The sequence below is a fragment of the Taudactylus pleione genome, unplaced genomic scaffold (assembly GCF_031769625.1).
Source record: "Taudactylus pleione unplaced genomic scaffold, aTauple2 ptg000305l, whole genome shotgun sequence".
In the NCBI taxonomy this organism is placed as follows: domain Eukaryota; kingdom Metazoa; phylum Chordata; class Amphibia; order Anura; family Myobatrachidae; genus Taudactylus; species Taudactylus pleione.
The window spans coordinates 7,292,014-7,306,118 of NW_028284706.1; the positions used below are offsets into that span (position 1 = coordinate 7,292,014).

A 14,105-nucleotide genomic window follows, 5' to 3' on the forward strand; every position below is an offset into this window, starting at 1 on the left:
TACAGTAGAGATCTGATGCAAAGGTAATGGAGCATGTTGTAATGTTTATAACTCTTCCAATGGATAGTCAGTCATACACAGTGCGCAAGAAGTGACCTTTTATTTATACCCATTAAGATTATTAATATTCTGCAAGAAACCATACAGCAGAAGATAATGTTCATGCAACAAATTGACATTGGATAGATGGTTTATTACAATGACAGCAATTGGCACAAATCTTCAACTTCCCAAGCATGTTTTCTCCTGTTCAACAAACCTCTTAAACTACATATACAGTATTATAAAGAAATCTACTGTATTCATATAATATCTTACAAGAAGCAACAAAGGAAATAATATAGTTAGAGCACATTAATCATAGAAATAATGTAATGATTGTAGATTATGATTTTATGTTTGGGTAGTTTTAATCTTGTAGTACTGCTACCATCATTATTTGGAATGTTTTTACAACTCAAATATAAAGTAGTAAGAAATATTGTATCTTCTATTTTATATATTATAGATATTAGAAGTTTTTTTTGTCACAATATGAATCATAATATGTGTATTCAAGAATCCATCGGTGGTAAGAGACATGTTTCAAATACTCCTTTACATGGTAGATCTGTACCAGTGTGTCCACTATTAGTGAGTACATTTGCATTGCTTGGTTATGAATAGTGCACTAAGCCATGAAGCAATGTCAGTGTATAGCTCACATGTAATATTGTACTCTATTACCAGATATGTTACTGTATGTGTTATATTGTAATAGTGCTTGACATTTTCAGTTAAACTGCCAAAATTTGTTAATGGAAAATTGTATCTTGCTTCTTTTGTTCTACACCCCTAGGGGTTTATGTAATAGCCTGTGAGATGCAGGCTCTTGTGAAATTCCAGTCAGTCAGCCCATATTTTTAAAGCGGAATTCACTTAAAAGGCAACAACTTGGTGATATGTAAATGCAGGCTATTACATAAGCCCCATTGAATGTAACAGAATGAATGTAATTTTAAGATGTAATAAAGTAACTTCTAACATATATCATATGGCAACAGTATTTTTCATAAAAAACTAAAATCATTTAATCTATCCAGTAGTAAAGTATAATATGGCAGTCTGCTATAATTCCATCTGTTTGAGTTGTCAAAACAATAAAAAGTTTGGCAATTGATATGTAACAGCATTATTAGTGAGCACAGCTCTTGGAGTATCCATAAGGACCTAGCACAATGACTTCTTCAGTGGTAGTAGTGGTTGTGGTGGTGGAAGATGATGTGACCATGGAACAGATGTCTCCAGCATCGGCAGATGTCTCTATGACGGTGTTGATCTTTGCTGGTTTACTGCAGTAGGCCACAGGATTAAACTCTTCCTCATTTTTGAGGTAGGTTTCAGTAGTGGTAATCACAGTGTCTGTATGGTTACTAAATGATTTAGGTTCTTCACCATCAACATGAATAAGGATTGACATAGGGGAAATGGAATTTGTGGTTTTAATGTAAATATCATTAGCGTTGATGGTCTTCATCTCAACATTAACAGTGGTGGTTTCATTTATTTCTAGACTTTTTACCTCTGTATTATCTATTAATTGTGATAAGATACGGACACTTAAAATGCTTTGGCTTCGCACCGTTGTGACAGTTATGTTCTCTTCAGGATATATTTCTGTTGTTGATATCACAGGTGCTGTTGTGCTTTTAGAGGAAGTGGTTGTAGTGCCGGTAGAAGTTGGTGTTGTTATGAAAGGAGGAGTTGGAGTGGTAGGGCCTGGAGTGGTAGGGCCTGGAGTGGTAGGGACTGGAGTGGTAGGGACTGGAGTGGTAGGAATGGTAGTAGTGGTAGGCATTGGAGTGGTTGGGCCTGGAGTGGTAGGAATGGTAGTAGTGGTAGGCATTGGAGTGGTTGGGACTGGAGTGGTAGGAATGGTAGTAGTGGTAGGCATTGGAGTGGTTGGGCCTGGAGTGGTAGGAATGGTAGTAGTGGTAGGCATTGGAGTGGTTGGGCCTGGAGTGGTAGGAATGGTAGTAGTGGTAGGCATTGGAGTGGTTGGGCCTGGAGTGGTAGGAATGGTAGTAGTGGTAGGCATTGGAGTGGTTGGGCCTGGAGTGGTAGGAATGGTAGTAGTGGTAGGAATTGGAGTGGTTGGGCCTGGAGTGGTAGGAATAGTAGTAGTGGTAGGCATTGGAGTGGTTGGGCCTGGAGTGGTAGGAATGGTAGTAGTGGTAGGCATTGGAGTGGTTGGGCCTGGAGTGGTAGGAATGGTAGTAGTGGTAGGCATTGGAGTGGTTGTAGTGGTAGGAGTTGGAGTGGTTGTAGGAGTTGGAGTGGTTGTAGTGGTAGGAGTTGGAGTGGTTGTAGGAGTTGGAGTGGTTGTAGTGGTAGGAGTTGGAGTGGTAGGAGTAGTTGTAGGAGTGGTTGTAGTAGTTGTAGTGGGAGTGGCTGTAGTAGTTGTAGTGGTGGTAGGAGTTGTTGTAGTGGTTGTAGTGGGAGTGGTAGTAGTAGTTGTAGTGGGAGTGGTTGTAGTAGTGGTAGGAGTTGTAGTAGTTGTAGTAGTGGGAGTGGTTGTAGTAGTGGTTGGAGTTGTAGTAGTTGTAGTAGTTGTGGTGGGAGTGGTAGTAGTAGTTGTAGTAGTGGTAGTAGTAGTGGTGGTAGTTGGGAATGGAGGAGATTTTTCTGCAAGAACAGAAAAACATAAATTAAATAGTGCATTAACATCCTTGCATAACATATGATAGGTATATTAATAATGATTTTATTGCTTCCAAATGCTAGATATAAGAATCAAGACTATTATTTACATGTAACATGGTCCTATTTATAAGTGTTCCAGAGTGTGTGGTACCTATGAGCCAGGGGGACCCACACCGCACACACTGCATCCACAGCATATACTTTTCTCCCCACCACTTACATTTTAGTAATATTGAAAATGATGTTCATGCCATATTTTTGAAGATCAGTCCATGTGCAGAAGAAAAATCGCTGGGAAAATGGCATTCATACAATTTTCCTGGAGATCAGCACATGCACATTAGACTCTGGCACAGTGCAAGAGTTTATTCAGTGTATGCACTGATGACAGAGGAGGGGGCCCACACCGAGACTGCAGACACCCCCTAATCTCTTCATACACCTCTGACCTGCAACCAGCTTGAGTTCACTTTAGGTATGCTGTAATTAATAAGTTACAATACTGCACATTTGATCTGTGAAAAGTACTTTTAATATATATTAATATCACAGTGTGGGCATATATTCAAATTGAACAGATATTATGAATTATTATTATTATTATTATTATTATTATTATTAATTATTATCATCATTTATATACTGTAAAACACACATATGCTGCATTGTTTTACAGATATTTTAGTCACTCTCTTCAGTCCCTCCCACAGTGGAGTTTGCAATTCATATCCCCTACTACATGGACACACATACACAATAGGGTTAATTTTCTTTTATCAAAAGCCAGTTTACTGTATGCTTTAGGAGTGTCAGAAGAAATCAGAGCACCCAGAGAAAACCCACACAAAGACAGGGGAACATAAAAACTCCACACACATAGAACCTTAATAAGGATTTGAACTCATGACCTCAGCAATGTGAGACAGTAATGCTAACCACTATGCTAACTGTGCTGCCCACAATTGGCAATTTGCTCATCATTTTTTCATTACAAGCTTGACTTGTTACTAAAATTTTATTTTAGTATTTTTAAACTTACCATAGTTATGATTTACCTCAATACAGCACATATATTTATGCTTAATCATAACAATTTATTTAGTTTTGCCAAACACGGAATCTATCAGAAATACCAAAATAGTGGCCAACGGCGCTAAAAAGGAAACTTTTACTATAATTCATTACCTCACACAGATGTTTTATATGGTGGCAAACCAAAATTATAAAGAACAAATATTTGAAAAACAGCGCTGTGAAAGGAGAAATTACACAATGTACCCACAGTTTAATAAACCAAATTTATTACTAAAACATAAAAATACTGTTAATAAAAAAGCAAAAAAAAGGCATCACAATAAGAACATAAATACAAGTAAATAATTTGATATATTAAAACTGTATCAACAGTAACAATAAGTATCCAAATCCCCACAGCTCTAATATGAATCCCAGACACAGGAATCAACTATAACCTCACAGCTGCGTCCAGCTGAAGAGGAGTGTCTCTATAAGAAAATGGTTGTTGAATCCACAAATGTGTGTTGTATTCACTGTTAGACCATCTATCGTCAGAAATTAATATTAAGTAATTAATATTTGCAGACGCTATGTGTGGTTTTACCTTTTCAACCCTCACAAAGGGGAACAGCCAGAGAGTGAAGAATAAAGAAGCGGCATGTGCTGCAAATTGGTCACAAAACAGCAACTCCACCGGACTCCCTATCTCCAAACCTCAATCCAGGCAGAGCAAATTCAGAGCGGTGTTTGCCAGTATCTCCCTTTTACAATATTGTCATTGTATTTACGCACAAATCACCAGATTATATCAGCATATTGATAGCAATTTAAGTGTATATAGTTACTTATGCTTCCATAGATATGAAGTCAAAACACTTCAGTAACCACTGTGTATTTAGACCCACAAGAAAACACACACATATATACTGTCGAAGCCGGATAATTGGCTGAGACAGAATATGTTTAAAATTAAATCTGCACAATGCCATTTTGCGAATGGCAATAAGACGCCATTTTGCGACTGGCCGCCCAGCGCTATTTTAGCGAATCTCACACATAAGTACATACTACGATGCTATTATTTAGCGTTGTGCGATTCCCACACAATAGAAAGATGTTAAAAGTCCTCATTATATAAATACAGACAGTTACTAAAACATATATGATCAACCCTGCAAAACAAGTACCATGGTGTACTCCACAAAACACATAGTCATACAACGCTAATACTTACACACTGCACACTTACATAAAAAGGTTCCCTAGCATTAAGGTTAATATTTAAGGTTTTATTCATTATCAGTAATGTTGTGAAATGCATGATATTTGATATCTAAGGTTTAGTGCATGATAAGCAGACCATGTTTGGTGTCATTCTAAACCACTGTGTATTTGCAAATTTCCGGTTCCATCGGGGAAGAAATTGCAACATGTGTCTGCAAATTATAGATCATAGAGAGTTAGGCATTAAAATGTATCCTGTAAAGCAGCCAGTCTAATTTGTTATGCAGCGGGAAAATGGACACAAAGCTGTTGGAGGCTGGAATGTGACACGAATTGACCTATGAACTGTACTGTAACAGAAGAACCAGGAAGAACCAATGGAATCATGCCAAACTGTTCTATTGTATTGCCTATCTCTGTAAGAGTCTATATGCAGGCTCTCTGAAACTAGATGCTAGTCTTGAAACTAGATGCTAGTCATCTTGCTTTGCTGTTGACGGAGGTTTCATCTTTGATGCCGGGATCTGGATCCAGAGCACGTGCGTATGTAATGACTGTACCTTGTGTCTGTATAATTTGCTTGTGCTAATTGTATTTAGATCACAGCAGTAACTATCTGTTTTTATGGTGAATAATAACTTTTTGTGCTTTGGAACCACAATCAAAGTCTGAAAGCAATTATTTCTTGCGCTAATCATAACGCTAAACAGCGACAATTTTAGAGTGTATAGATAGGTAGGAATTGATAATTTATACAGATATCCCTGTCTGTATTAAGTGGTCTATCTATATATATCATGGGACTTATAAATTTATACAATTTTTTTTTTTTAATACATATATGAACATAAAATTCAGTGGTATATTGATTTAATTTGAGATAAATTTAGAATTATATATTTTTTAGTTCAAGCAAATAATATAAATAAATCAAAAATGTAGTACTATTTTGAATTACTACTAACAATAGAATTGATAATTATTATGATATTTTTCATATTTATTGTACTATATATATATATATATATATATATATACACACACACACACACACTACTGAATGAAGATGCACAGGCATGTTTATTGAAGCTTTTAGAATCTGGTATATAAGGGGGTTGGATTTCCTTGTAGGTATATCCCTCTGAAGAAATCCCACAAGGGAAGAAACGCATTAGGGTATTGGACCTTATCTCCACAGCAATATATACACCTAATTGTGTCATTCCTCTTCCTCCCAAATAACTGTGGACACTGCAATATTGCTCCAGTGTGGAGCTCATTCGTGACAGGTCACAGAGAAAGTACCAGCACGATGAGACACACCAACCAGGCAGCATGTCACTGCCTAAATTGTGAGACAGAGCAGTGAGAATCACCAAGCTGTCACTTGGGTTACATCGTGCGGCAGACAGTGCTCTACTAGTTCTACTGTTCCCCTTTGTGAGGGTTGAAAAAGTAAAACCACACATAGCGTCTGCAGACGCATTAAGAAAATTATTCATTGACTTGTTATTAATATCAACAAATTACTTAATATTAATTTCTGACAATAGATGGTCTAATAGTGAATACAACACATGTGTGGATTAAACAACCATTTTCTTATAGAAACACTCCTCTTCAGCTGGACGCAACTGTGAGGATATAATTGATACCTTTGTCTGGGATTCATATTAGAGCTGTGGGGATTTGGATACTTACTGTTACTGTTGATACAGTTTTAATATATCAAATTATTTACTTGTATTGTATTTATGTTCTTTATTTATTGTGATGCCTTTTTGATGTTTTTTATTAAGAGTATTGTTATATGTTTTATTAATAAATTTGGTTTATTAAATCATGGGTACATTGTGTAATTTCTCATTTCACAGTGCTGTATTTCAAATATTTGTTCTATGGAATCTATCAGAAAACACTTGAAAGAGTCATACAAGCACCTTATATTGAACTGAATAGTTATGCTATACAAGATATGCTTTATTCAAAAGATAATGTTTGTTAAAGTGTCAACATGCAGTAGTTTAACATTTTTATTATAACTCAGTCACTGTGAATTGCTTTTTTTCTGAAATGTAATAATTGAAAGAAATCTATTAAGTAATTGAAATAACTAATTTTATATGTTTCAGTGACATCTTTACAGAAATGCAGTGTGTAGTGTTGAGTCAGAATTGGAGACTGGGATGTTCTAAAAATAGTACTTTGAGTACAGAAATAGACTTACAGCAACAGATATACAAAAATCAGGAACACAGAACACAGTGTACACCAAACTAAACAAGTCAACGTAGTTATCAATACTAAGGCAAAAATATAATAGCTTGCATGTTACAGGCAGTGGTGAGATTTTGGTGATGCAGCCGCAGGATTTAAAGCATCAATATTTTACAAGCAAAGTTGGTTACGCATTTAACAAAAGTTGCTGCTTAATAACTCAAGGCTACAGTACATTGCTAAAATCTTACATCTGTAAGACGTTGATGCGGAACCTGCCCTTGTTGGTTGGTATAGGATAATGGTAGCTGCTGGCACTATGGAGATAATCACAGATCTCCTACAGACAATGATAATATATACAGTTATAGTGCCTGCGCTAGTTTGCGTAATTCTATAGGTGCCTAATGTGGAGGGGCGGCTTCCCGTGCCCCCCGGTCCAACAACTGCACTTGCACTAATAAATCCCTCTTGTGAGGGTTTATGGATTTTCAAGTCTCTGAGTGCCGCCCGTTATTGTGAAGTTTATGATGGAGTAGGGGTAGTCACCCCACGAGGAGGGCACCAGAGCCAGTTGGGCAGCAAGCCTATGCTAACAGAGTGCCGGAGGAGCGCATGTATGTATGTATGTATGTATGTATGTATTTAATAGACTGCTGTTTGCCTTTACTATTTATAAACTTGATTATATGGTTTTTTTCTCAATCACAGATTATTTTAACTGGTATATGTGTGTTAATCCAATGTTTCCACTGGGAACAATACCCCTAACAGAGATCATCTTAAATAGAGATTATTGCTGTGCCTCATTTGCTATCTCAATCTGTCAGTATCTTTTTGTTTTATAAGGTTTTAAATATATCAGGTACACCTAAAATGACCAAACAGCTAGTAGAAGAACTGTAAGGCATGGGAAAATTATCACAATTGGAAATTCATGCAGAGAGTTTTGTCTGTATTTAGGACAAGAACAATGTTACTATGGGGCCTATTCATCATCGATAAATGGCCCGGTAACCATGCAGAAACACTAGTTTATTTTAGTTACCGGGCCATTCATCATCAGGGGTCCGATAGGAGCCCCTGATATTCAGCAAACTCAAAAAACTGAAAGTTTTTAGAGATTTTTCTCAGGTGAACAAGCGCCATCCTCAGATGGCGCTTGCTCTTGTAGCCCTGCTATGGGAAGGAGTTCTGGGGTTGTGAAGAGGGATCCGAGCGGATCCTTCTGCCATCTTCTCGCGGACTCCCTAGCGGCTGTGAGCATGCGTGACCACGTATGCGTAGCCAGGCCAACAGGGAGGAGGTAAGTATCACAGCTACGATGCTGAGAGGACAGCTATTTTTCGGAGAAGCAGTCCCCGCACAGGAGCAATGATAAATTGCTCCAGTGTAAACTATCCCTGCTGCGAGTTGGACACTTAAGTATCCCTCACAGTGAGAACAATACTTGATAATCAGAGGCCATACAGCCTCCGATGATGAATAGGCCCCTATATAACTTAAATGTGGACTCTTAAATTACCCTCTTTTTTAACAATTCTTATAGCTTTTTTATCTTACAAAAGTCATGAGGAGTTTATAAGGTTTTTGGCAATCTGTGACTGTTGGTGGCATAACAATGTTATACCTAACCAGGTTGGTCTTAGAGGAAATTTCTGCGAATTTCTTGAATATAGGGCCCAATTCAGACCCGAATGTTTGCAATGTGCACATGCGTATAAGACGCAGTGCACATGCGCAAACTAGTCAATGTGATCGGGAAGCATTCACTTGCTGTGCATAGCTAGGTCCCTAGAATGAGTGACAGGACAAGCCGTGGTGGTGACAGGGGATGGTTGATTAAAACGGGTGTGTCCTGGTGCGATCGCAGGCATGTCTGAGCATCTAAATGGCGTTTAAGAGGTGTGCATAATTAAGACACAGTGCCATAATACATGTAACATGGCTGAAGCATACGCAGTGTTTGCGGTAAGGTATGGTCAGCCACAAGTGCTGTGTACGGGTCCGATGTTACTCGATGTTGCATACACTTCCTGGAGATGACATGGGAAAGTTTGCATCTTAAGACAGGCTGGTAGGCATCTAGATACACACCGCAATTGCACGACAAGACATAGTGGGCGTGCTAATGCCTTGCCGTGCGATTGCGGGATTTGCATACTTTGGCTGCGTGCAAACGCATCTAGCGAGCCTGAATCGGGCCCATAGTGCCTAAAGGCTACTTGTTTCCTGAGAGAGATCTGGATTAAATGGAAAACATGCTTCTGATATCTCACCACTATTCATGTGAAAGCCAAAACCTGCAACCACCTAAAACAGCCGGTACTGGAAAAAAAGTTTCCTACTCTTTTTAGTTTTGGGCTGTAAAATTTAAAGATTCACTTCCTCTCCTCTATAAGGGGGGCTGCAATTTGGTCAACTATTTGCTCTCTTGAGCAATAAAAGCTATTTTTTGGGGGGACACATATGACCTGATAACTAAAGATGGTGGACGTACCTCTGAGATTCTACATCTACTTGGTGGAATTTCTACTCCAGAAACTCTTCTGGGTTTCACTTTGTGCTAACTTATATCCTGCCAAACCCTCCTCACCATGGGCTTTCTGTTGAATTACCTCTGTGTCCCACAATATGATATCTGTCCATTTGTACATAGCCTGGGACCTGCTCTTCTGACTTGGATCCTGCCTCACTGCATGTAAAACCAAAGTGGGCCTAACAAAGTTTCACACCTTGCGACCAACACAAATTGTTCAGCATTCGCCCTCTATTCTCCCATTACTAAGAAAAAAGGCCTGGCGTAACACATTACGGCACCTACCTCTCTCCCTCTGCTTGGTGCTCTCTGCTGTCTAGCACTGCTTGACCCAAGGATCACCTGCATGTTTCTGCTCTTCAGAATCTGGGAAAGCTGCTCTTACTGACCCATTGTAGAGCCTTACTTATATGTCAAGTACACTAATACCCCTTTTACACCTGATCTAAAACCCGGGTTATTGCAGGGTTAACCCGGCAGCTCCCTAGTGTAAAAGGTCGAGTGACCTGGCAATCCAACCCAGGTAAATAGCAGGGTTTAAAACGGGCATTGCCCGTGAAACCCTGCTGTGAGAACAGTGCACTCTGGGTCACGATGACCTGGAGTGCGCTGTTAGCCAGCCGATTGGTCCGGCTTCAGTGGCGCTTGGAGATATCATCTCCAAGCGTCCACTTTCACGCCGGGTAAGCCGGGTCTATGCAGACCCGACTCCGGTGTGAGTGGCTCCGACTCGGGAAGATCCCGAGTTGGCGCCAGATAAATTCCGGGTCTGATCTGGATAGGAACTCTGGGTCTCATTCAGACCCGCTCACGAGCGCAGGACGCTGTTACCCAAATGCACATGTGCACGACGGAGGCTGCTCCGTCGTGCGCATGCGCGAGACCCGAATATGGGTCTTGCACCAAAGGGGGCGTGCTGTCGATGGTGAGTGACAGCATGCCCCCTTTGGTGGGCGTGCCATGGGCGTGGCTGCCAGACGGAGGCATTCCCATGGGAACGCCTACCGTCTGGGTCCGGCCCCACTGACATCACTAGTGATGTCAGTGGGAGTGATTTTGGCTCTGATAGAGCCAAAATCACTCCAGGGCTTGCGGCAGCGAGACCCTACCGCAGGGTCTCGTCGCAAGCCTGATGGTCTTCACCATCGCGACCATCATCATGGATGCTCGCATAGGCTATGCGAGCGTCCAAAAGGCCGCTCCAAATTTAACTAGAACGGCCCTGATTCAGAGCGAGTGCTCTGGTCAGAGCGTCCGGCTCTGAATCAGGGCCTCTGTTCCAACTCCGGGTCAGACCCGGAATTTTGGTGAAAAAGGGGTATAAGAGAATGTTCCTGCCTGCTATTTGTAGACTCTGCTCTGACACATGTGCTGCTCAGCTGTACTCTCATATCCATTTGAGCACCTTCTCAACTTCCCTTGTGTGAACACATCCAGCACTGCAATGTTTCCATAAGTATTCAAGAATGCACTATTGATATCAGTGCTGCAAGAGTTTGATTTTCCTTCTTCCCCTTGAGCCATTTGTTAAATCAGTATAAACAAAATTAAAAACAGTCTATGGTAGACCAATGATTCACTTAGTAAATATTACCATATAAACTTATCACATCCAGTATTGTAAACCATACACACAGAAATATTTTTAAGATGATATAATGGCACTTTGGTTCATTTATAATATACTGAAATTTTCATTAGTTGATACAATTGAAAAATTTGAAAAAAATAGTGTAATAGTCTTAAATGCTTAACATTGCCACCCAGGGAACCACACAAACGTAAATCTTCTCCGATGGGGTAGTTTCCCTATACCTTCTGAAATATGACCAAAACAAAAAAGGAGAGAACAAGTATTATTATACAGGGCACTGTCGAATTTATAATTATGGTTATTTCACAATTATCTTCAGGATTCTGGTAGTAATTATTAAAACATAACTTTTATTACTTTCTTTATTAAAGGCAAATAATGAATCAAAATCTGAATCACTATTGTCCAATTGGATACTGAATGTAATAATTGTTAGGATCTGAGTTTGTTGAGGACCCTGGGAAGTAACAGGAGCAGACACCTGAAAAGACTTAAACTGAAAAGTGGGTTTTTTAATGGGTGAACTTGAAGACATGTACACTGTTAATATAAAGTCCTGAATATAGATGGGGAGGTGATGACTTGAAACTGAAGTGATGCAAGAGTGGGTAATGTCCAGGTAGTGCCAGAAAAAATAAAAAGTCTTTGTAATCCAAATGGTTACTGTGAGACTGCAGACAGGATATCAGCTTACAAATTGATACTGGTGAGATGAAATCCAGAGAGCTTATGGAGTAGTTGAATAGTAGAAGCAGTTGGTTAACTGATTAGTAGTACTGAGATGGCTCAGTGTAGAAACTGGATAGCTGCAGAGAGCTAGGTAACTGGAGGCAGTGTAGGGACAGGGTTAACTACACCCTCAGGTGTTTTAGCAGGGAAAGGGTTAATAGAAGGTGCAGGGTGGTTCCAGCAGGAGACTGGGAGCAAGCAGAACAATGCAGACTGCTTGGAAGCTGGGATCCAGCAAGAGCACAGGTGAGCAGGGAACAGACAGGTCTCAGGAGCATGCACTGTGAAACACGTTGCACTGGCATCTATGGGGAGCTCTGAACTCCCTTAAGTACTCAGTGCAGGATCGTGAATGGTAGGAGAGAGCATGTGACATGCCAGGATTGGAGCAACTAAGTCACATGACCAGAAGCAAGACGACAGCGCCCATACAGAACGGAATGGAAACACCACCAGGCTTACCCCAACCAGAATGACACAGTGCCTGCGGAACACCTCGTACAGCCACCAGCCCCTCCATCAGAAGGACCACGCCATAGCACCCTCACAGGTAATACCCATCGTCCCCTATGCCGGGAAACCCTGGTCATGACAATAAAATGAATGACTGTAGAAGCTAGTTGTTCGTAGTAATTTTATTAAGTCCTATTTAATGTCAATAAACCCTGCAATGACTAACAATAATTAATTCTTGTATTTAGGTAATAGGACTAAGGGCCTGATTCAGAGGTGCTCGGTATTTGCGAGCGCTCGCTCTGAATCAAGGCACATTTTTTTTAATTTTTTTTTTAAGAAATCCGCCTCCAGGCCGCTCATATAGCGGTGAGCAGCCTGGCGATGGTCACAATTATCGCGACCATTGGGCTTGCGATGAGACCCTTGTGGTAGGGTCTCGGTTCCTGCAAGCCCGAGTGAACTTCCTGCTAATAGAGCAGGAAGTTCACTACTGACATCACTAATGATGTCACAAATGGCAGGCATTCCTTTGGGAACATCTCCATTTGTCCAGCCACCCCCCCCTCCCCTCCTTCAAAATGGGGCGAGCTGTCAATCAACAATCGACAGCCGCCCCATTTTGTAGCAAACCCCGGGAAGTTCTCACTCGCTCCGGGGCTCATGCACGCACATTACACACTGGCCGACCATCGACCCGCTTGCGAGCGCATCTGAATCAGGCCCTAAGTGTCTAATTCTCAATAAAACTTATTTTATTATTGATTAATGCTATTTTTCTTGATCAACTTCAATATTAAAAAGTAGATCTAGGGACCTTGAATCTACAAATATAAAAAATAAAAAAGACTTTGATAAACAGATACCATTTATCACTCAGTATAATGCTCATGCCATAAAAAAGATTTCCAAAAACTTTTCACTTTTGCAATCATATAGAGTTCTGAGGGCCTGATTCAGAGCCGCTCGTAAGCGGCCGCTCGTTCGTTCCGAGTGATGTTTGCCTAACTGCGCATGCGTACGGATCGTAATACGCATGCGCGAACCAGTTAGTGCGGCCAAAAATCGTGTGTTCGCTAAATAGCGAATGCGTGCTATTTTGAGTGACAGAATGAGGCGTATGTGGGTGGTAACAGGGGAAGGTGCTTGAAAACGGGGAGTGGAGATCAGAAAGCAGGCGTGCTTAAAGGTCAAAATGGGCGTTTTAAGGGTGTGCATAATTAATACAGCAGCGTCATTGACCACGTCACTGGGTTATTTTATAGCCAGAACTGATCGCATGATTGTGGTAGGAAAAACCAACCACAAGAATAGCGAGCAGTTCATACGCTGGTTGATGTACTCCATTAATCTAATAAATAGCGGACATGACGTAGGATGCGAGCGGCCAGGGGGCGTAGTTTCCTAAAAAACGACTGCAAGTTTTGTTCGCTCGTTCAGACATAGAGGCGTGAACAGACCGCAAAGAGCGAATGGTTCATTTGAATAGCCACCCCTTTTTTCAGAACGAACGACCGCAAATAGCGTCTGGCTCTGAATCAGGCCCAGAGTTCAGTTTTAGATAAACAACACAAAGTAGTTTTTAGGAAGGCTTCTAATCTGAAACAACAATTGGCTCCTAGTTTATTTAGAAGACAAACAAACAGAGAA

At 40.5% G+C, this 14,105-nt stretch overlaps 1 protein-coding gene across 1 annotated transcript in view; it reads right to left on the reverse strand.

Moving 5' to 3' along the window:
* Positions 1-85: 85 nt before the first annotated feature.
* Positions 86-14,105, reverse strand: part of LOC148511546 (uncharacterized) — a 117,465-nt gene continuing 103,445 nt past the window's right edge. The window contains exon 5 of the mRNA XM_088442084.1: positions 86-2,664. Within this exon, the coding sequence (XP_088298210.1) occupies positions 1,175-2,664 (1,490 nt within the window). The 3' untranslated portion in view covers positions 86-1,174. The remainder of the gene's footprint in view (positions 2,665-14,105) is intronic.